The sequence below is a fragment of the Rhinolophus ferrumequinum genome, chromosome 16, assembly GCF_004115265.2.
Source record: "Rhinolophus ferrumequinum isolate MPI-CBG mRhiFer1 chromosome 16, mRhiFer1_v1.p, whole genome shotgun sequence".
NCBI classification, from domain to species: Eukaryota; Metazoa; Chordata; class Mammalia; order Chiroptera; family Rhinolophidae; genus Rhinolophus; species Rhinolophus ferrumequinum.
Genome location: NC_046299.1, coordinates 12754337 through 12778598, shown reverse-complemented (window position 1 = coordinate 12778598; position 24262 = coordinate 12754337). Strand labels below are relative to the sequence as shown.

General features: G+C 34.7%; 1 protein-coding gene across 1 annotated transcript in view; it reads left to right on the top strand.

The window, feature by feature from the left end:
* ATRNL1 (attractin like 1) overlaps nt 1-24262 on the top strand; it is a 573257-nt gene that overhangs the window by 361724 nt on the left and 187271 nt on the right. The window contains exon 27 of the mRNA XM_033131140.1: nt 14619-14726. Coding sequence (XP_032987031.1) covers nt 14619-14726 — 108 coding nt within the window. The remainder of the gene's footprint in view (nt 1-14618; nt 14727-24262) is intronic.

Here is a 24262-nt window from a genome sequence, read left to right as displayed (position 1 = left end):
TACATTGTATTAGAATGAAGGGAATTTATAGGTTACGTGTTAAGAATATAGAATTTATTTGGTGAGACTTAAATATTATTAGTACAGCGAAAACAATTATATAATTAGATATGTTTTGTTAGTGGAAATATACTCTAAGCCAATAAATTCAGGAAAATATGTACCAGTCGGTAAGTGAAACAGACAAGGTCCACAGGAAGAAGTAATAAAGTTCTTCAGAGCATTCTTGGAGCATAAGATTGAATGAGCCAGGAAAGCTGTTTAGTCATCATTAGTGAGGGACTGGCTAAGACTGAAGTATGCATGGACCTCTCTCAGTTGTCCCAAGTTTGGGATGCACTCCTCATATGATATGTATACAAAGTACATAAATTAGGATTCAACAACATATGATCCAAAAAACTAAGTGAGGGGATGGTCTAGGGAGCGTACATTTTGGATAAACTTTTACAATGGCCAAAGGCTAATCTCACAAGATTTGAAAATAAAAGAGAGTGCTCCTAGACTGCTAACTTCTTAGGGAACTTCTTAGGTACCACAGATCTGTTTTCTCCCAGAGTGGAAATGTGGAAATAGCTTCTGAAAATAAGCCAAAATATTTCTAAACCCATATACCTTATCAGTTCTATCCTTTCACATCGCTGTATGGAGGAAGCCCTGGAATATAAAAAGCAAAAGTCATTCTCTTGGTGGATTTTATGTTTGCCTTGGATTCCTGGCAAGTAAGGCAACTTGATTCTTTTCTTTGCCATCAAATGGTGTTGACCTGGTCAAGGGAGAGGAATAGGGACTCAACACGAATAACAGTATGGGGAAAGATACCCGTGTCAGTTGGAAGTTCGAAGGATAAAGGAGAATTCTACACTCAAGGAAAAATAGGTTAAAAACAATAACAACTATAAAACATGAAAAATTAACCAAATACGATGAGAAGGTCTGAATTTAAATTAAAACATTTACTCGTAGAAGTTTATGTGAGAAAAACATAGAATTGTTGATTGGATCAAACAACAGAGGAGTTCTAAAAATGAAACAAAAAAACTATTTTAAAAATGCATGTTAATTTAGAATACATTAAGGAAAATGGTTCTACCGTATTCTACAGATCACACCTCGAGTATTATGTTCATTTTACATTTTAAGCGGGACATTGAAAAAGTAAATGTTGAAAACCATGTTACATGAGAAATGGTTTTGCCCTACTTATGAGACTCTGAGTAAGCTTGAGGACAGGACTATGTGTCTTACCTCTTAAACACCAGTGCCTGGTCTTGTTCTCAGAGCACTGGAGTTCCCAGAACATTTGTTGCATAAATAATGAATGAAAAATGTAAGACATTGGAATTGTTTAATTTGAAGACATGAGAAAAGTTTCAAATATATAATATATAGTCAAAGGAATTTTAGTAAATGAGATTTGAAGTGTTCCTATTTAACTCTAATGGTTCAAAAAGAGCCCAAGATTATAAATTTTCACTCAGTATATTGAACTTTTTGAACAGTGTTATAAATCTTTGGGGAAAAGATACTGCCTTGCTAAAAACTAGTTCTTTTGCTCTATATATTTGAAGGTACTCGACGACCATCTGTCAGGAAAGTCATAGCACTTTTGACCCTGCTTTGATGGGAAAATTGAACTAGGTAACCTCTAGGATTCCTTCCAGCTCTGAGAATGAGTTACTCCAATGAACCTGTTATGAGCATTGATTTTCTTACATTCTGATTTTTGTGGTTTAACACACCGTTGTAAGTATGTAAAAAAGCCAATTTATATCAGTCATGAGTAATCTATGATGCTTTTAAACTGCCCTTCATATTTAAAATATTAAAAGGATTGAAATAAGTTTTAAAAACATTTATATTACATCTTCTTTCACAAAAGGTTGAAACCAAATAACTGCCTATTAATCTATCATGCTAATTATTCAAAGCACATCATAGATATTTTCCAAATAGGGACTTTCAAACGTTATAATTAGGAGATATCTTGTTTCACAAAAAAACAAAACACAAAAAGGAAAAACCATTTTACAAAAAATCATTTTTGAGTTTCTCAATATTGAACTGAAAGTGACTCCATTAGCTACGAACAAAATAATCATATTTCCCTTAAAGGAAAAAAATACTTTAAAACTATTGATTAAGGTGAAAATGCCAGTCTTTGAGTCATTTACGTCTCCAAGAAAATTTAAGTACCACTTGAAGAACTTCAAAATCATTGTCACAAACTACCTAAATGTTCAACATGAACTCATTATCCACTAAATGAAAAAGCTAACGAGATTATGTCGCATTTAGAAATTCTTAACCTAGAAGCTAGCATGTTGTGGTTCAGAATTGAATCTTGAGCTTTGTATGGATTCCCAGAATCAGGGAGGAAAAAAAATCTTTCTTTAGTAAATTAATTCTTAAGCGGCCGGGTGGGGGTGGGTACCACTGAAGGATTGATCTGAGCTGTATTGTTATAAGAGCCTCCAGTCATGAATTACTGGCATATGAGCAGGAGTCGATGTGTCATTTCTATTGGAATCAGCTGCTTTTATATTTCCACTCGTCAGGGTTGACTTGATCATATGTACCTCTTGGACGTCAAAGACATTCATTTGCTCTTCGTGAGAGCAGGACATGTTTCCCTTATAACTTAGACCTTGAACTTGGGAAAGTAATAGAGTCCACAATATGACTGTGAGGGTATTCTGTGTGGGAAAACATTTGTTTCACGTGCAGGTTTCCAAATTTGAAATTATCCAGCTTTCCATTTTGCTCTTTGAGGAGTAATATATATTAAGCATCCATTCTGGGGATCTAGCTTTTAAATGACCTTTTCAGTACTCATCCTTTTGCTCACTTTGATTTGCTCAGATAAATTACAATCACCTGGCCTTTTGTATTAAAGAAGGTTACATACAAAACTGACCTTTTGATACTTATTGGGAGAGCTAGCTAGACTCATTGTATTTGAGATTAACTGCTGTTGCTGTTTTTTGGGTTATGTCTTAAATAACGTAGTTGAGAATGGTAAGGCCTATTTCTTTTGCCTGTTTCTTCCAAGCTGCTTCCAACATTATAGGAATGGACTCTCTGAGCAGTACGAAGAGAAATTATGTTTTAAAAAATAAGGAATCAGATTTATTTGGGCTCTGTAGTACCTGCTGATTTACATGTTATTTCAATTTCTGTTAACCTTAATGAAACCAAAATTGTCCTTTGCCATCTACTCCTTGCCATCTTGCTAAATAAGATTCAGTTTTCTTTCTGTTTCTCAAACACTTTGAGCTCAGACTTGACTCAGGAACTTCACACTTGCTGTCCCCACTGCTTGGAATGTTCTTTTCTGGCTCCCTTTGTTCTATTCCCTTAATATTCCACTTGTTCCCCTACATGTTCTGGCCTCTGTGTCATTAGAGTGGGCCATGTGACAATGTTTGGAAGTGATATATGTGACTTCTGGCCTGGGGCATTGAAAAGTCCATGCGGGACTCACTCATCTCTTTTCTGCTCTTATGCTCAAGGCATCCTTGGGTCAACAGGGCAGAGCCTCAAGATGGAAGCCGTCTCTATTGCTGAGTTACCAGATGGGGAGTTACCTGGACCTATGGAAGATTTTCTAGGAGCAGGAAGTACACTTTGCTGTATTAAACTTCTGAGTTTTGGGGATGCATGCCTATTCTGACTGAGTATTCAAGGGTTCAAGTCAAATGTCATTTCTTCAGAGACCTGTCATCACTCTAAAGCACTTTACCCTACCACTATTTCTCTTTGCCCCAACCATTTTATGTTTCCTATAGTGATTTTTTCCTGTAATATTTTTATTTATTTATTTACATAAGTATATGTTGAACAAACAAGATGTCTACATACTGTTAATTATGATTTTTTAAGTGCTCAGAGTAATCCTTAAAATTGGCAATAAGCATTTCATTTTTTCCTCACTATTTGTTTTAAATTCAGTGAGTGCAGATAAAACAAAATGAAATACTGCCATGCAAAGGTCTGTTGTATTTCCTATTACTCACCAGAAATGATGATCTTGTATCAAGCATTAGCTGAATTTTTGACTCTTCTAGATGAATCCATTTTGTATGATTTCTTTCATCCTGAAGTGAGATCATCTTTGGCAAAGTCTAAATCAGTGATGCCACCTATGTCAACAAAGAAAGGACTAGGAATCCAAATTTTCATTTTAAAATTGCCTGAAGTAACCTTCAAAAAATCTGCAATATTTTTACATGCTTTCAGGTTTTTCCCACTAAGGAATAGGGAAAGCTTTGTTGTTTTCAAATCCAAGCTGCATAAATACAGGCATACATCAGAGATACTATGGGTTTGTTTCTAATCCATGGCAATAAAGTGAATATCTCAATAAAGTGAGTCACACAGATTTTTTGGTTTCCCAGTGCATACAAAAGTTACGTTTACATTATACTATAGTCTGTTAAGTATCCAATAATATTATGTCTAAAAAACAATGTACATACTTTAATTAAAAATACTTTATTGCTAAAAAAATTAAATTATCTGAGCCTTCAATGAGTCCCTGTTGTCTTGCTGGTGGAGGGTTTTGCCTCGATGTTGATAGCTGCTGACTGATCAGGGTGGCAGTTGCTGAAGGTTGGAGTAACTGTGGTGACATCTTAAAATAAGACGACAATGAAGTGTGCCACATTGATTGATTCTTTCATGAATGATTCTTTTTTCTGCAGCATGCAATGTTGTTTGATAGCATTGTACCCACAGTAGAACTTTAAAAATTGGAGTTAGACCTTTCAAACCCTGCCAGTGCTTTATCAACAAAGTTTATGTAAAAGTCCTTTATTGTCATTTCAACAATCTTCACAGCATCTTCACCACGGGTAGTTTCCATCTCAAGAAATCATTTTCTTTGCTCATCCATAAGAAGCAACTCTTCATCTATTAAGGTTCTATCATGAGATTGCAGCAATTCAGTCACCTTCAGGCTCCACTTCTAATTCTAGTTCTCTTGCTATCTCCACCACGTCCGCATTGACTTTTCCGCTGAAGTCTTGAACCTCTCGACATTATCCAGGACAGTCTAAATCAACTTCTTCCAAACTCCTGTTAATGTTGATATTTTGACCTTTTCCCATGAATCACAAATGTTCTTAATGGCATCTAGAATTGAGAATCCTTTCCAGAAGGTTTTTCAATTTACTTTGCCCAGATCCATCAGAGGAATCACTATCTATGGCAGCTATAGCCTTATGAAATGTAGTTCTTATATAATAAGACTTGAAAATTGAAGTCACTCCTTGTTCCATGGGCTGCAGAATAGATGCTTAGTAGGCATGAAAACAACATTAATTTCATTGTACATCTCCATCAGAGCTCTTGGTTGGCTATAATATTTTGAAAGCAGTCTATTTTTTTTCTGAGCAGTAAGTCTCCACAGTGGGCTTAAAATATTCAGTAAGCCATGTTGTAAATAGATGTGCTTCCATCCAGGCTTTGTTTTTCCATTTATAGAGCACAGACAGAGTAGATTTACCATAATTCTTAAGGGCTCTGGGATTTTCAGAACAGTAAATGGGCATTGGCTTCAACTTAAAAGTCACCAGCTACATTAGCCTCTAATAAGAGAGTTAGCCTGTCCCATGAAGTTTTGAAGCCAGGAATTGACTACCCCTCTCTAGCTATGAAAGTCCTAGACGGCATCTTCTTCCAATATAAGGCTGTTTTGTGTGCATTAAAAAAATATGTTGTTTAGTGTAGCTACCTGCATTAATTATCTTAGCTAGATCTTCTGGATAACTTGCTGGAGCTTCCACACCAGTACTTGCCTCTTCACCTTGCAGAGATGGCTTCTTTCCTTAAGCTTCACGAACCACCAACATCTGCTAGCTTCAGACTTTTCTTCTGTAGTTTCCTCACCTCTCTCAGCTTTCATAGAATTGAAGAGAGTTAGGGCCTTGCTCTGGACTAGGTTTTGGCTTAAGCACAAGTTGTTGCTGGTCTGATCTTCTATCCAGACCACTAAAACTTTCTCCGTATTAACGAGGCACTTTTAATTTCCTTCACGTACTTTTCTTTTGCATTCACAACCTGGCTGACTGTTTGGCGCATGAACCTTAGCTCTCAGCCCATCTTGGCTTTCAACACGCCTTCCTCACTAAACTTAATCATTTCTAGCCTTTGATTTAAAGTGAGAGACTTGCAACTCTTCTTGTACTTGAATGCTTAGAGACCATGGTAGGGTTATTAATAGCCCTACTTAAGTATCGTTGTGTCCTAGGGAATAGAGAGGCCAGAGGAGGTAGAGACGGAGATACTGGGATGGCCAGTCGGAACACACACTGCATTTAGTGATTAAGTTCACTGTCTTATGTAGGCACAGTTGATGACACCCCAAAACAAGGACAACAGTAACCTCAAAGATCACTGATCACATATCACCATAACAAGTATAATAATAATGAAAAAATCTGAAATATTAAGAGAATAATCAAAACGTGACACAGAGAGATAAAGTGAGCAAACACTGTTGGATAAATGGCATCGATAGACTTGCCACAAACCTTCAATTTGTAAAAAATGTAATATCTGTGAAGTACAATAAAGCAAGGCTAAATGAAACGAGGTATGCCTAAACTTCCTCCAACATCAGAATGTTCCCCCAGTTGTCTGCCTCCAGTAGATGGTCCAGAAGGGTCCTCATATTTTTTTAATAGCATGGAAAATCTTGCTGAATTGAATCAAGAATCACTTCATATGTCAGTTCCTTGAAAAGTGTGACACACAGTTGGAGCTCAGTAAAAATTTTTCGATGAATGAATGATCACAAACTTATTTACCAAGTAAATCAAGATACAAAAGAACACGTTATCAAATTGCTCTAAGAATAGGCTTTTATTTTAAAAGAAAGAGAGAGCGAGTGAGAGAGGGGAGAGAGAGAGAGAGAGAGAGAGAGAGAGAGAGAGAGAGAGAGAGAGAAGTGGGCAGAAAATTCTGGCCAGGATTTTAGTCCAAACTCTTTCAGAGTCATCCATTGGAATGCCAAATAAAGAACTTCAGAATCTGCTTCCGTTCCTTAATGAAATTGCTTGACAAGGCAGTAAGACTTGACTGAGAATTACTTTGCGTGTATAAGTAGACCCATGCTGTTCAAACCCATATTGTTCAATGGTCCACTGTGCTTTTCAATCAGCGGTTAGCAATTTGTACATCTGACTTAAGTTATACATAGATTTTCAACTGTCTAGGAGGTCAGTGCCACGAACACCTGAGTTGTTCAAGGGTCAACTATATGTTCTTATTGTTAAGTCAATGAAAAGATGTACCATATGACATACTTCTTTTCTTATTAGTAAAAATAAGATATGTTGACATATCTTACAACTATAAGATAAAACCAAGTATACACAGATATATAATCTGCATAATCAAAGTTTTACATGGAAGATCAACCATTTACTATTTTTAAGACACAAATTATTTCTTTTGAAAAAATATTCACAAGATGGAATTTTTCATTAATGCAGACAACAGGCACACAGTTTATGAAACCAGGACTTGGCTATGCGGGGAAACGTTAGTATTTTATTTAGACGAAAGAGAAATTATGAACCAACTAATTCTTTCCTAATTTACTCCATAATATTCAAAGAAATATTAGGGATTATTAGCTATTTCTGGAGTGGATGTGAGATTTCATAGGGATATTGTTTTATTTCTCTTTGCTTATACTACACCACAAACCAGCTTTATTTTTCCAAACAAAATGGTTTTACCAAGGTCCAATGAGGTGAAACTTAACTGACTAAATAAGCAACCTTGTGGATGCTTCAAGATACAGCTTTCATATTTAAAAAAAAGAATTCAAATTTTGGTAAAGTTCTACCCCTTTTAAATTACACCTACTTTCCATGAACTTATAGTGATTGATATATAGCTTTATCTATATATCTATATCTATATATCTGTATCTATATCTATATCTGGACTTGTCAGGCATACCTTCCATTTCCTTGGCTTTAAACTTCGATTGAGAAGAATTGTGCCATGTAAAAAGTATGGTTTTGGCTCCTGTCATGTTTAATTAATGATGAATATATATGAGTCAGGAAGAGCTATCATACTTTCTTTCATTAACTAAATTAACTTCAACAAAGACAGCCTATACTTAAAATGCCCACACTTATAAAAGTGAGATCTATTTTCTTTAATTCCTGTCAGTAGAAAACTTTTAAGACCTTATTCCGTGACAGTGATTGTGATGCTATCTGGCCGTACAATTTGTGCCACTCTGCTTTTGAGAATATTGACACTTTTGGGAGATCCGCGAGACTTATTTAACATGGACGTTACGCTCAAAATCCATATGTAAGGCTGATATGGAAACAAAGTCATTCAGTGCAGCATATAGGTGGCGTTGCACATAGAACCTCATAAACACCAAAGATTGAGAACCACTGAGCTAGACGAAAGCAAGAAATAAAAGGAAATCTTAGAAATAGATGTTTGAGCTTTGATCTCATTCTATCTTTGAGAGCATTTTCAAGTTCTTATGTAGCAAATAGGGATGTGTCGGGAATTCTAAAGTAGTCTTGCTTTCAGAATTTACTCCATTCTGTTTTACTTTTCAGCATTAATATATGTTGATAGATTTGTTTGTTGAAAGAATTTAGGGAACTTGGGGAGTCACATTTTGGTTTTGGATGAGGGACAGTTAGCTTCCAAAGATAACAGTAAGTTAAATAATTAAATCCACTGAAGCTGCAAAAAATTTTTGAGGAAAACTATTATCTATTAGAGACATATTCGTAAGGCTTTCTCTTGCTCATCTGTTTCCTCTCTAGAGGACTGTTGTATACGCACGGGTGGAAGAATCTCTGGCCTCAAGGACCTGTGAGGACCCTTGTGGGTCTCAGGAAGTATCAAGACTGTCTTAGTCATATCAGTTATATGCTTGGTGTTATCCAATGACAGCAAAGACCCTCATTTGCTGACACTGCGTAATCCTTATCTTGGCCTTTTATGTGTGAGTTTCAGTTTTAATTTTAGTTTGATTTACAATATAGTTACTTTGAATTATAATATGTATAGCTTTATGCATAGTCACAAATACACTCTCATACATACTCCCATATTGACATGCATGTGTAATGTTTATGTATACAAGCTGATACAAGGTTTAGCATTTTAGGGGACATAATGAAATTTATTTCAGAAAGTTTAGATATTTTCCATTCTTCTCTCCTTCCTCTGTCTGGTAGGTAGCAGGCTTGATGATAATAAAAGTAAGTTTTGGTTTTGGCATATCACTGCTCAAACAGCAACCCTGAATACCTGAGCAATCTACTGGAAAATCTGCTATGGCCAGTTAATAACTGAAGACATTTTGCTGTCAAATAATGAAGAAAAACTGAATAAGTTCAGGGTTTAATGGAATCTTCTGAATGATGAGAACCCTTATGGGCAGTCACTGAATTTTATTTTGCAAGTTTATACAAATATTGCAAAAATACCAATTGACAAATTTCAAAAATCATTGGAAGTGAATAATTTCAGTAAACTCAGTTAATCCCTATAAAGAAGCTGCGAGAAAAAGTTTCATTTTAAAATAAACAAAGCTATTTCAAGAGTAACATAGCCCTGGTAAGTCAAAGATTGGAGAGGCTTGGGAAAAAGCAATCGAATTAACCTAAAGACAGATGTTAATGACAAGCCACTCCCATAAGATATTAACACCGCTATCCACAAAAACCACTTCAGACTGGAAGACTACCAATGATAGATTCCCAGTATTCTGAATAAGAGTTGGAGGGCTGTGTCTTGCAGATTTAATTATATAAAATGATGAATATTACACTTCCTAATGAAATGATGCTACCAGATATTGCCACTTCTCTTTACTTCCCTCTACCATCCTAACACTAAAAGAGTAAAAATCAATTGTTTATTTATATTGCTCTACGTTAAATGTTAATAAAATAAATACTCTTTTTTATGAAATGTTCCTTAATCTCTAATTCAAACACTTTGTTCCTGTTACGATGCAAGCTCCAGAGTAATACTAAATCATTTTAATTGCTCCTTTTATACCTTTCCAAAAACTTAGGAATATAATTTTTATTGAAAATATAAATGATGGAATTATGATGACTTTATGGCAGTGTTTTTCGTAATCTTTTCAGTTTTGCAATAAGGTAATTGAGGAGCAATAGGGACGTGATGTTGAGTTGAAATGCAGGTCCACAAAATCGCTGCATTCTAAAAAAATCAGTATCCACTTAGTTTGGAGGATAAGACATAAATTGTAAAATATTAAAGGACATACAATATTTTAAAGGCTAATTCAAAATTAAAATAAGTTTTATCATAACTTGCCTTCACTCACATTTGATTGCTACAGAATTATATACTTTAATCAACCTATTCATTGTCCATTCATCAAATACTGTTAACTACCAACTACTAAATGCGATAGGGAAAAAATAGATAAATAAAAACAAATTTTTGCCTTAAAGAAAATTTCAGAAAAGCATGAAGATACAAAGACATTGCATCACATAGTAGCATAATATAATAGCATAGCATAATGTAAAAGACATAGCATAATGTAATAAATAATTCATAGGCAAGATGATCACTTCATACTTAGGGTGGGATAGAAGCATAATCGGAGATGGGAGAGAAAGATCAATAGAACCTAGACACGGGAGGAAGGAGACATAAAGAGGACAGAGTTTAATTACCGTTTTGTTTTGTGTATGTATTTTTAAGAATTATTTTCCTAAACTCTATTAGTTGTATGCCTTTGTGGTTTAATTACCGTTTTGTTTTGTGTATGTATTTTTAAGAATTATTTTCCTAAACTCTATTAGTTGTATGCCTTTGTGGTGGTTGGAAAGGTGGCTAGCATAAAATTTGGAGAATGATACAATATTTGAAGAAGTTGTATTGAATGGAAGACTCATCATGTATGTATTAGGTTAGTGCAAAAGTAATTGTGGTTTTTGCATTTATTTTTAACCTGTTAAACCTCAATTACTTTTGCACCAACCTAATACATTGATAAAAATTTAATGAGTATTCCTGGTTGCCATATTTAAGCATGGATTTTCATATTGTTTTTGATTTCTTGGTTTGTTTTGTAAGAGATTTTGAATAATAGAACAGGTATGAACAACAAACATGATATTAAGAACATCTCTTTGATTTTTAAATTTTCTTCACAGTAATATTTGTGGCAGCATGATTATAATCTGTTGTATTATGATCAATTTGTTCGCTTGGCTTTATCTTTCTGCTGAATAATTGGCAATAGCAGATTAGTTATAAAACAGATCATCTGTTATATGGCTTATTATGGATATACAAAATGTTAAACTTCATTTTATATAAAAATCATAATCATAAAATAAATTATTTTTGAAACATCTTAAGAAAGTACTCTTTATTCTCCTAATTTTCAGGTTGTATCTGAAAATGAGTTCGTATCATTCTTTGTTGCAATTGGCAGAAAGGAGTTCCAAATCTTTATTTATTTTACCACAATCGTGACATTTTCCAATTGTCTCCTAAATTTGCAACATTTGTCAAGAGGGAAACTAGTAGAACAAAATGTGTTACTAGTGCTGAAGAAAATGGGCCTGTGGTAATTTGTGTGCCATGTTCAAAGACAAAATTAGCCTTTGAAATTTAACCTAATAATTGTACCGATGAACGATTACTGAGCGCTCACAATGCACCAGACTCTGTGTTGAGCAATCCAAGTGCATTATCTCTTTCATCCCAATCCTACAATAGTACTGGTTTTCCCATTTCATAGAGAGAAAGAATAAGCATTAGAAAGGTCTAAAAGGTAATTTGGTTTTGGTCCAATAGGTAGTAGGTGGAGAAGCTGGGACTGCAAACAGCCCTCTGAGGTGTAGGTGTGGCACCGTTAATATCCCCACTTTACAGATGAGAAACATTGAGACTCAGAGAAGTCTCAATAATTTGGTAAAGCTCAAAACAGCTAGTAAGTGAAAAAACTGATATTCCAGCACAGACCCTTTGAACTCCAGAGCCTGGCTATATCACCTGTCAGTATTTATTCTAAATTTTGACAAAATTCAAGTTGTAAGCCTGCTGTTTCCGTCTCCTTTGTTCTGACAGAGAAGGGGTAAAAATCTGGAAGTAATGCGTACAGATGTGAACTGGCAAGAGAGAGGACAATTATTAAGGATATACAGCTGAAAGCCAGAAATTAGTAGCGAGGAAAATCTCACTTTATTTCATTTTATTATTTGAGGCCATCACATCAAAGCAAGAAGTTTCCAGGAAAAAGTGATTTACCATTCCAAAGTTTCACAGTCAGAACACTTACATTAGTTTTCCCAAAGACAGAACTCAGTATGTCAGCCAGAGTCCATGAACCAGTCCCCTGCTAAGTGACCTGGAATAAATTCACTTGGCTAATTCCCTATTTGTATCCTTTCCTGTACACTACCTTCTACCCTAAGATTTTTATTTTACCACATCTTGTTTTACAAACTATAGAGTCATGATCCTGGGCAAGAACACTGCTTTTCTTCTTCGTAAAGAGCACTGTAGTAGGCATTCAGTTCTTAAGTGATGGCAACTCAAGCTCAGAAGACAAGCTGAAATCTTTAAAAAAATATTTTTGTATTCTTATAAAGAAAGAAATGAACAAAAATATGACAGTCACTGATAGTTCTTTATTATGCGGGCTGGGTATCACAATAATATATTCTGGAAAATTCTATTCTTTGTCAAAAATGCTGAATTTGCAATATTTATAGATTTATATCACAATTTGTGGTATTGAATATTCATTAATTATATTTTATAGACCTTCTAGGTATAGGGAAAAGGCAAGATGACGAAACAAAATCTGTTCATTTTGTTAAAAATCATATAATTATATGAGCTGCCATTTGTAAGCAAGAACAGTATAAATGAAGAAATGTTTTAATACAAATGTTAAAAAATTGTGTTCAAACCCAAACTATAATTTACAATTTTCATAAGGCTATCTGTGCGTTACTATAGGAAAGGTACTCTGTATATTTGTGAGTGTGTGTGTGTGTGTGTGTGTGTGTGTGTGTGTGTTTATGAGAGACGAAGAGCCTGGTGTTTTCTATACTTAGTATCCCATGGCATTTGAAATAACATTATCTTTGTATTTTTCATAGACACAGTATTCAGATCGATTGGCTACTCCTATTGAGAGAGGCACAAACAAGATTCTATCTGCCAGCAGCTGCATTTTTAATACTATGATTTTGAGTTTATATTAAAGAGAATAATTTGGGGTTTAGATCATATTTTACTTTAAATAAGTTTTTAGTATGTCTTCATTGCTTCTAATACATATATATATATATATATATATATACAAAAAATAATATATATATATTACAAAAAACTATTACTCCGTACTAGATATATTATTTCTATCCCCTATTGACATGTGGATGTTCTCTTTTTAATAACAAAGCAAGGCCTTCAGTTATATTTTAGCTGCGCATTTCATGACCACTGCCACTGCTATGTCACAAGTGTTAAAACAAAATGTTAAATAACAAACTGCCTTCCAGTGTTGGCTTGTGTTCCTTCATCATCTAAAAGGGGATTTTAATGAATGATGCATCAGTGCTATATACATTTATTCAGAGACCAGTTGTTAACGTTTTAAGTTAACACCAGTGAATTTAAAAAATCTCAGTGACTAACGAAGCCATTCATAGTGTTCAAGGATTTTGCCTTTCTTCAATGATAGGATTTTCTTCTCATTCGAAAGGGTATTTAATGGCATTGCTCATCCACTTTTAAAATTTAATAATAATTTTATTAGCTGTATAGAATGAGAAGGGCAAGATTTGCAATATCTAGTGCTGGTCATCATTTTTTTTCTTATCATGACTTAATGAATATTGTAATTACAAAGAGAGGCAGAAATATAAATTAGGTTAGAAGTTGGTTGGGACTTATTCATTCATTGGTGTGAGCTTGGCCAAAGCCCAGAATAGGCACAAAGAGGAAAAAGAAAAACAAATAGGTGGGGATGAAGCATGGGCCCCAAATTTTTGCAACCTACTAATCATTCCTCATTTTAAATAATGAACACAGAGGTTTTGAATAAAGTTATAAATGCTGCCTATTTCAATTGCTTCTGGTTCCTTAGCAATTGACAACTTACAAAACTTAGTTTTGGAAGGTATACGTATGTTCCTTTAATCTATTAATGCATTTTGACAACTTCTCATTATCTTTTCTTAAACATTTTTACTGTTATTTACTTTCAGCTAAGACAAAAGCATGAGCTAGAAGTGCTATCGTAATAGCACTTCTTACTTAAGTAGCACCTCTCACCTGAAGTTTTCGAAATGCTTTTGAGTCCATTTCTTTAGACTTGTGTCAAGGAGGTCAGGGGAAAAGTTCTTTGCAGGTACCACACATTTAAAGCCTCTGTGGAAATGTACCACAGGCCATGGTGAGAAAAGAATTTTCATTTTTCGTGATCTAGATATGGATATATGTATTAGGTGATTCCTAAATTTTGAGTGCCATTTGTTCAACATGGAGCCAGATATTGTTGAATTTAATGTGGTTTTCAATTTATTTTAAAACAAATCATTTTTCATTCCCTCCAGCAACTGCTTCGAGAACGACAGCAGATGGCCAGCCGTCCCTTTGCTTCCGTTGACGTAGCACTGGAAGTAGGAGCCGAACAAGCAGACTTTCTGCGAGGGCCATTAGAGGTAGGAACAGTGGTGCTGAAAGGGGACCACTGTGATTTGCATATTTATATTGCTTCTCTAATCTGCATCTGCTTGTGAAGCCAAACAGAGTCTGATTATCTAGCGCTGACAAGATTCAGCTACATATATTATGCCATTTTCAAGGCACATAGTTTTAATAGTATGACATGAGCTGCAACAAAAGCCACTAGAGAATCTATTAGCCTTGGCAAGAGTGACATACTGCTCACCTGGCAGCCTTTCCCTGGCAGCCAGGAGCTGAAGGAATTTAAGATATAGGTATAATGGAAGAAACAGAGTCCGTTTATTCAATCCCTGGAGTGTCCGGTGCCCCTTAGTTAACAATTCACAGTTACCTTTATTAACAAAAGGTGACTAGAAAAGGTGGGTGAAGATGAGTTACATTTTAATTACATAGTTTCATGTTTGAATGTTGAGAATTGTAGAATACAGTGAATGTTTGTCTTTGTGGTAATGACAGTATTGGTGTATTATTTTATTGCAAATGCAGAAATAGAGTATAGTGAAAGAGAAATCATTATGTGCAAGTAAATATGGTATTAGAATCCTGAAATAATGTATGAAATGGTTTCTGAAAATAATAATCTCCAAACAGGAAAAATCCACAGATTCTAATTAGTGACTAATGAAAGCATTTTAAGGCATAGTAATTTAATTGTATGTGTATGTTTATTATTTTAACTTATGTTTTATATATAGTAAAATGTTTTAAGTAGGAAGATTTAGAAGCACTATAGAGTGGAAATATTTTATTCCCTTTTATAAAAATGCCCTCATGTGACTAATTTCATGTTGCTATTTTCATATTTTGCTTTTCTTCAAGGAAAGCAAAGAATATAAAAATAGACACTTTCAAACACCTAAGTAGACATATAATTGATTCTGTCTATTGCATTTTTGGTTATTGTGACAAAAAATTAAACCAAATCAGACCTCATGGATGCTATACAAAGGGCCAGTATTTAGAAAACATTTCCTTATTAATGTTTTTTTAGCTTTTGTGCTTTTGATTTTTTTACTACAGTAGATCACAGGTTGCCATGTCCGTTTAGAACATTAGGAAGTTTATGTGTATACCTCCCATTACTTGGGGAGAAATTAGAAGAGAGACAGAATGATTAAATGAAAGTTAATTTTATTTTGACCCCTTCTTTCAGATGACTTTAGTAAAAAAAACTTTAACAAATAGAAAACCTGGACCTATATCAATCCAACTTATTTTTTCTCCCTCATCTGTTTAAAACATTCTCAGATACTGCTAAAACTCAAGTAACAAGAAATAAATGAATGTAAAAAGTACATGCAAAGACCAAGGAGGAAAAGGAGTAATCAAAGAACCGAAAAACTCAGAAACTTACAGAACAAATGTAGTTAACATATATTCACATGTGTCACAGTGGTTTGTCAGTTGCTGTTTAACAGCGTTCAGGACTGTATTGTTACCTGTACACCTGCTCCTAATCATTTTATCTCTTTGCTTTATTTTTGTCCGATTTTTCCTTCTTTCTTTATCATTGTGATAAGTTTTTAACCTTGAATTTTATTTTGTAGAGTTTAAAATTTTCTCCCTCTCGTTTCTTTTCGTTCACATTTGCCTGGTAGTCCTTCTTTTATCCCTTTATTTGCATCTTCTTTTCCTTTGTTTTACACCTATTCTTTGTAGAAAAGACTGCTAGCTTTTTATTTTCTAACTCACTCTGTGAATCTGTCTTTTGATTGGTAAGCTTAATCTTTTTACATTGACAATAATTAATATTCTACCAAGGCTCATTTTAGCTACTCCATTGTGTGTGTGTGTTGTTGTTGTTATAAGCTTTGCTTCTATGTGGTTCTTTTACCCAGCTTCTTTTGTATAAATTGATTTTTTTCTACTAAATTGAGTATTTCATATTCTGTTTCTATATTTTCATTGTTACCCCTTCTCAAGATTCACAGTGATGATTATTTTGCTCTATCAATCTCTAAAGTTTATCAATACATTATCCTGCCCTGTCTATCTCAAACAAAATCAATACTTTAGCGCACTCTAAACCTCCTCTATTCCTCCCACCCTATGTCAATCACTTGGAATTATTGATCCAGATATTATACATATACTTTTTTCCTTTATTATAGCATGTTTAAATAACAATGAACTCTCTTTACTCTCTTTTATTTTTTATATCTAGTGTTTTGAACATGGATTTCTTTCATTTTTTTTTTTAATTTATTGGGGTGACAATTGTTAGTAAAATTACATAGATTTCAGGTGTGCAATTCTGTATCACACATAAATCACATTGTGTGTTCACCACCATACATTTGATCCACTCGAGTAAATCCTCCAAAAGATTTTTTCAAAGAGAAATTTTATGTGGCATATTCTTTGAGACCTTAAATGCCTACCAATATATTTACTTCATCCTCACATTGTAAATAACAGTTTAGTTAGATATGAAATTCCATTTCAAAGTTCTCTTCTTTGAAACTTTGAAGACATTACTCCATTGTTTAAAATCTGATGTCAGTTTGATTCCTTGTCCTTTATAACTGATCTCCATTTTCTCTCTGGCATCTTTTAGAATTTTTTCTAGTTTCTCAACGTTCTGAAATTTCTCTCTGATGTTTATATGTTATTATGCTATTTGGCACTCTATGCACCTTTTAAATCTGTAGATCTCTGCTTTGGATACTTCTGGCTAATTTTTGGTTACTATTTCCTTAAATATTTCTGACTGTATTCTGTCTCCTGAAATTCCTACTAGATACCCTTGACACTTCTTTTGTCATCTGTGTTTCTGTTTCTTAATTTATCACTTATTTCTACTTTTTAAAACTCTCTTCCTAATGCCTCTGGGACATTCCTTAACCTAGCATTCCAGCCCACTGATGTTTTCTTAAGAGTGTATCCTTTCTGCTCTTTAACCCACTAATAATTGACCTCCTATTGACAATTATATATTTTGTTGTTAATGCCTGCGGTTGGTTTTTATTCATAACTGCTTGTGGATGCATCATATTTCAATACCCTCCCTTATCTTTCTGTAATCATTATTATATTTAATTTAAATATTGCTCCATGTCTTCCATTGTAGTTGACTTCCTTTGGTATAGATTGCTTCATTTTTCTGTGTCTTTCATGGTTCTTACACCCTTCAGAAGTCTCCTTTATTTTACCTTTGTACATATATTTTAATTTAGTTACTAATATCCACTTTAGAAGAGGGACCCTAGATTCCCCTCTTACAGGTAATTTAGCTGTTGGAGGTGAGGAAGCTGCCCATCGTGTACAGTCTGGTTAACAATCACAGCTACTCATTTGCCACAGTGTCCCTTTGACTATGGAGAACTTTCTAGTCCCCACTTCCCAACATTATTTTTATCACATGGTAGCCTATCTCTGATGTAATTGCAGGTCAGGAGTTGAGGTGGGAGAAGTGAGAGCTTAGGGGTTGTCTAGCTTCCTGCAGGTATGGTTGTGGGATTACTCACCCAAGCTGAGCTCTAGAGCTTCTGTCATTAGTTTGCAGTCTTAGGCAGGCACTGGAAGGTTCTGCTGCTTTCCTGCCCGACTGCAGGCATCAATCCATCCAGGACAGTGTGACTCTGGCCCTCTGTTAGCCCATGTCACCACTTACTCCCTACAAAGGTGTAACCACTTTCTATCTTTTCAAGTGTTTCTTCAAGATTTTGTATGAATTGCTGAGTATGTCTTGAGAGTTAACCTTCCTAGTTCTTACATGTTGTCTCCTTTTTGATCGTAGGGGAGGCGACAAATGGTTCATTCTACTTTGTCACTTGTTGGCAGCATATGTGCAAGTGCTTTGTATTCCATAAAATACTATGCTAAGGTTGGCAGTTGTGTTATTTCCCTCACCTTTCTTATTTATATAAATAGCTGGCATGCTTCTGTTTCATTTGTACCATTTTTTTTTTCAGTGAAATGGCAAAGAAGGAAAACATTCACCTGCACAGTCTCACTTAGAAAGCCCTTTGTTTGGGAATCAAGTCATACTTATTAATGTATAATACTGTCGTGCTTTTGGTAACAGCTTTATTAAAATGTAATTCATATGCCATACAATTCATTAATTTAAGTTGTACAATTTGATAGTTTTTAGTATATGCAGAGTTGTATAGCCATCACTAAAATTAATTTTAGGGCATTTTCATCATCCCCAAAAGAAACCGCATGCCCCCTGCCTCCCAGTTGCTCCCAGCCTTCTCCCTCAGCTGTAGGCCAACATTAATCTACCTTTTCTCTTTGTAGATTCCCCTATTCTATTTCACATAAAAGAATCATACAATGTGTGGTCTTTTGTGTCTATTCACTTAGCATAATGTGGTAAGCCTTCATCTCTATGGTGGCATGTATCAGTAGTTCATTCCTTTTTATTGCCAAGCAATATTCAATTGAATGAATATAGCACTTTTTTTTTTATATACATTCATCAGTTCATGGACATCTGAATTTTCACTTTTGGGGTATTCAGGAAAAATGTTACGATGAACGTTTGTGTACAATTTTTTACGTGGGTTTATGTTTCTATTTCTTTTGGATATGTAACTAAGAATGGAATTGCTGGGTCACGTGGTAATTTTTCATTACTGTTGAAAAGACTTGTTTTTCCCCATTGGATGATCTTGGGATCCTTGTTGAAAATTGACTCACCATAAATGTGAGGATTTATTTCTCAACTCTCAATGCTGTTCCGTTGTTCTATAGGTCTATTATATGACAGTAGCTTTGTAATAAGTTTTGGAATTAGAAGACGTGAGTGTTCAAACTTTGTTCTTTTTGAAGATTGTTTTGCTTCTTCTGGGACCCTCGAATTCCTCTTAAATTTTAGGATCTCTTTGTCATTTCCTGCAAAGAAGCTCGCTTGTATTTTGATAGGGAATCTATAGATGAATTTGAGGGAATATATAATGTTTTAACATTCACTTTATTAAAGTGGTACTTTTGTTAATTGAGTACCTCCATGCTCCATGCTCAAAATCCTAAATTCATTGTCAGATTTCCTTCATCTTGGTAAATAATCATGATTTCTGATATTTAAAATTCCTTTTAGTTATATATATCCAGTGATCTCTATTAAACTGGCAACTTAGAAACTTTTTGAAAATTCAAGTTGCAGACATTATTATTCAGTAGAATTTTTAGAGCTTAAATTGTTTGTTTACTTCTTCCTGTAAAAATTAAACATCAGAAGTAAATCTCAGCAGCTAATTGCTAATTTCTTTCTTTGACATACTTTAGAAAACAATACAGGTAGAAGCAGAATATTTAATATTATACTTTATTTTCTCCTTTGCTAAGCATTTTGTAATAATTGCTATTAATTAGAAGTTATCTAGCTGACATATTTTCATATACATATGCATATATATGTGAGATTTATTTTCCATTATTACTGTTCATTCAAAGCTGCCCCAAATATCTTTTTATATACATGATATAATAGGATGTGGTTTATTGATTTCTGTACATACTGAATTCTGAAACCTAGTTCTTTTCTGAAATAACATTGAGGATTTTATTTAAACCAAAAAATCAAAGTAATTTTAAAGTTTCTCTGCTGGCGTTTTTTTAAAAGTCAGTGTTTAAATTTACCACAAAGCTATGGGTTAGCTGGTGGTTACTGTTCTGTAATATTTGGAGTATTTGTAATGTAGTAAGTTAATTAATCTCTTTCTTTTAAATTAAATTTGACTCTTATTTGCCACCCTGAATTCTACATCTTACAATCATGGGGAGGATGTAAAGTGTGATATGACATGAATTACCTTTGATACATCTGTAGATAATTGTGTACTGCTCTATACAGACATGTCCTGTTCTATGAAATAAATGTGTTCCTGAAAATTTTTATGTATAACTTAATTGTAATTTTTAATGAATGAGGAGTATTGAATAGGACCTTTATGTAGGTGACATCCTAGGTGTCGAACCCTTTGTGAATGAAAAAATATTTATAGTATGACTAATCACCCTCTAAATTATCTGTTAGGAATCTGAATCACTGTATTTTCCTATATTATAGTGCCAAATTAAAATACATTTTAATAAAGGCACTTAGAGTATAACTTTATATACAAACACAATTTATTAGTGTATTTTATAGTTATCTTAAAAAGAGGATTATTTTCGTAGTAATTGTGTGATCTGTAGTATATATTTGTCATTTTTTCTTCCACCAAGAGATAACATGGTAATTTATGGTGCTCGTTCAACAGGTTTTTATGGAATGTTTCCTATGTGTCAGGCACTTCCTAAGCACTTGAGACACATCAGGGAACATAGAAAACACCATTCTCCTGTGTTTATATTCTAGCAGGAGAAAGTAACATATTTAATACACTAGGAGGTGATAAGTGCAATGGAAACAGAAGAAATAAAGCAGGAAAGGATTTGGGGAGCGCTTTGTGGAGATGAGAGAGACGGTGCTCTGTTGGAGAGGGTGGTAATCAGGGAGACCTCACTGAGAAGGTGAGATTTGAACAAGTCTTGAAAGAGGTAAAGGAGTTAACCAGACTGCAGCTTCCCAGGGAAAGAGTGTTCCAAGCTAAGGGAATAGCTAGAGCTGAGGCCCTAGGTGGGGCATAGCTGGCAAGTTCATGGAACAGCAAGCAATGTGGGGGGAGGGTGGGACACAGGGTAGGCAGACAGTATGGGGGGACCTTGTAAACCATTGTTAAGATTTCGACATTGTCTTCTTCTGAGTGAAGACGAGAGCCAGCTGCAGGATTTTGAAAGAAAATTTTGACCTATTCTGACTGTTTTTAATTTTTTTATTTAATTTTTATTTATTTACTTTGTTTTATTAGTTTCATGTGTACAAAACACTGTAATAGTTAGACATTTATCATTTATACCCCTCACAAAGTGATAACCCTCCTCCCCCTATCTGCTACCCCTCTGACATTGCATACAGCCATTACATTTCCACTGTCTCTATTCCTTATGCTGTACTCCACTTCTTGTGACACTATATATATATATATATATATATATATATATATATATACACACACACATATATATATCTCAATTGTATATATATAAATTATATATATAGTTATATATATAATTTATATATACATTAAATTATAGTTGACATTCATTATTATTCAGCTTCAGGTGTACAGCACAGTGATCAGGCATCTACAGCATCCTGGAAGTGGTCTCCCTAATAAGACTATAATCCTAAAATTTATATGGAACCATAAAAGACCCTGGATAGCCTCGGCAATCTTGAGAAATAAGAATAAAGTGGGAGGTATCATGATACCTGACATCAAATTATACTACAAGGCTATAGTAATCAAAACAGTATGGTACTGGCATAAAAACAGACACATAGATGAATGGAACAGAATAGAGAGCCCAGAAATAAATCCATGTCTATACGGTCATTTAATCTACGACAATGGAAGCAAGAATTTACATTGGGATAAAGACAGTCTATTCAATAAATGGTGCTGGGAAACCTGGATGGACACATGCAAAAAAATGAAGCTGGACCACCTCCTTACACCATATACATGAATAAATTCAAAATAGATTGAAGACTTACATGTAAGATCTGAACCCATAAAACTACTAGAAGAAAATATAGGAAGAAAGTTTACAGACGTTACCTGGAGTCCTATTTTTACTGATATATCCTCTCAGGCAAGGGAAGTAAGAGAAAAATTGATGTATGGGATTACATCAAACTGAAAAGTTTTTTTCACAGCTAAGAAAACCATCAATAAAACAAAAAGGGAGCCTACTGAATGGGATATTTATCAATGATACATCTGATAAGGGGTTAATATCCAAAATTTATAAAAAACTCAATCAACTCAACACCAAAAAACTGACTGTTTTTAAGAGGATCACTCTGTCTTTTGGTTTAAGAATAGTTTGAAGGGAGATCGCTTTATATGGTTCCCTGAGAAGCAAGCACCAAAATAAGGCGCGTGTTCACTTGGGATTGAAGACTGAGCTGCTGGGGAAGTGGAGCCATGAGAGAGCGATGGAAGCAGCCAACACTGCTGTGGACAAGCAGCGCTTAATCCCACTGGGGAAACTCTGGGCGTCAGGGTATAACTATGTGGACACCAGGGGCAATGGAGGGAGTGCGGCATTTATTCCCAAACTGCCTTCAGTCACTGGTGGAGGGCTCCTTCCTACGAGGCTCAAGAAAGCCTTCAAGTCGGCACTGGAAATCAGCAGGAATCCTGATATGGAAACTGAGGGCCCGTGGAAATCAACCTGTGGCTTCTGCTCCCAGTGTCAAGGTAGGAAGCAGAAAGACTTGCTAGAAGGCCGCTGTAGAAATCCAGGCAGAAGATAATGGTGGCAAGGTCAGCGTGGTAGCAGTAGAAGCGATGAGAAGTGGTCAGATTCTGGACTCTATTTGTAAGGTTATTATGAGAAGATTGTTCTCATTTTGAAAGCCTTTACAGTGACTTCATGTTTGTAAGGTCCAAACTGAAAGATAGGAAATGAATTTTCTCTCTGACCGGCACTGTAATAGTTCTAGAACTTCTGACTCTGTTGTATTTATTCATTGAAATGTATAATAGTCCCATTGTTTCTTAGTATATCCTCTCAAACAACACAACACATGTTACTTTTCGTCAGCAACTGATAGAAACCATGAGAAATGGAGGCAAAAGCACCGACTGCTGCTGAAGTGACTGGGCTGGACTTGTTAGTACTGTATGGTGTCACACTAAAGTATAGCATGCAATATCATAACACACCATTTACTATATGGCTCTCTACATTGAAAGGATGATGTGTTAAAATGTACATGAAGGGATGAAAACCCTACTCATGATTTTTGGGGAGCAGTGGTGGTGGGAAGGAAGGAGAGAGGGAGTTGGCAGTTTTATAAAGTTTGTATGAGTCCTTATGTGTTTTTGCTGGAATAATATTCTAGAATCATCTTTCCTTGTACTTTTTAACCCACCATAATTAATTTATCCATAGTTCAATTTTTGAAAACGTATATGACCATTGGGGTATTAATGCTTAGGTGTCAATCAAGCATATACTAGAGAGAGCTTTTCAGATAGTAGGAATGAGGATTTATATGCCAAGCTAAGGAACTTGAACTTGAACTTCCCAGGTCATTGGAACAATTGAAATGTTTAAACTGAGTTTAAGACACAATTTTTCAAAATTCATTTACATACTCTCTCTCCATCTCATTTGAGCCTTAGGTCAATCTTATAAAATAGGTTAAGCAGATTTTGTTTTTTCTATTTACTGTTGAGGAAACTGAGGCTCTGCAAGCATAAGACCTTTGTTCATGATCACACATTTAGTCACCAGCAGAGCAAGAACCAGGTTCTGAATCTCACCTTGGCCCAACAGTTTCTCTTTCACACCATTCTTTAAATATGCTGATGTTAGTTCAAATTGAGACTACGTCTTAGGCCCTAAGGCATCTATGGAATAATTTTTTCTGGTAAAGCTATTTATTAGCATAGAGTTACTTCAAGTTCATGTAGTAGTCTTTGATTCCAGTTTCTCAGATACT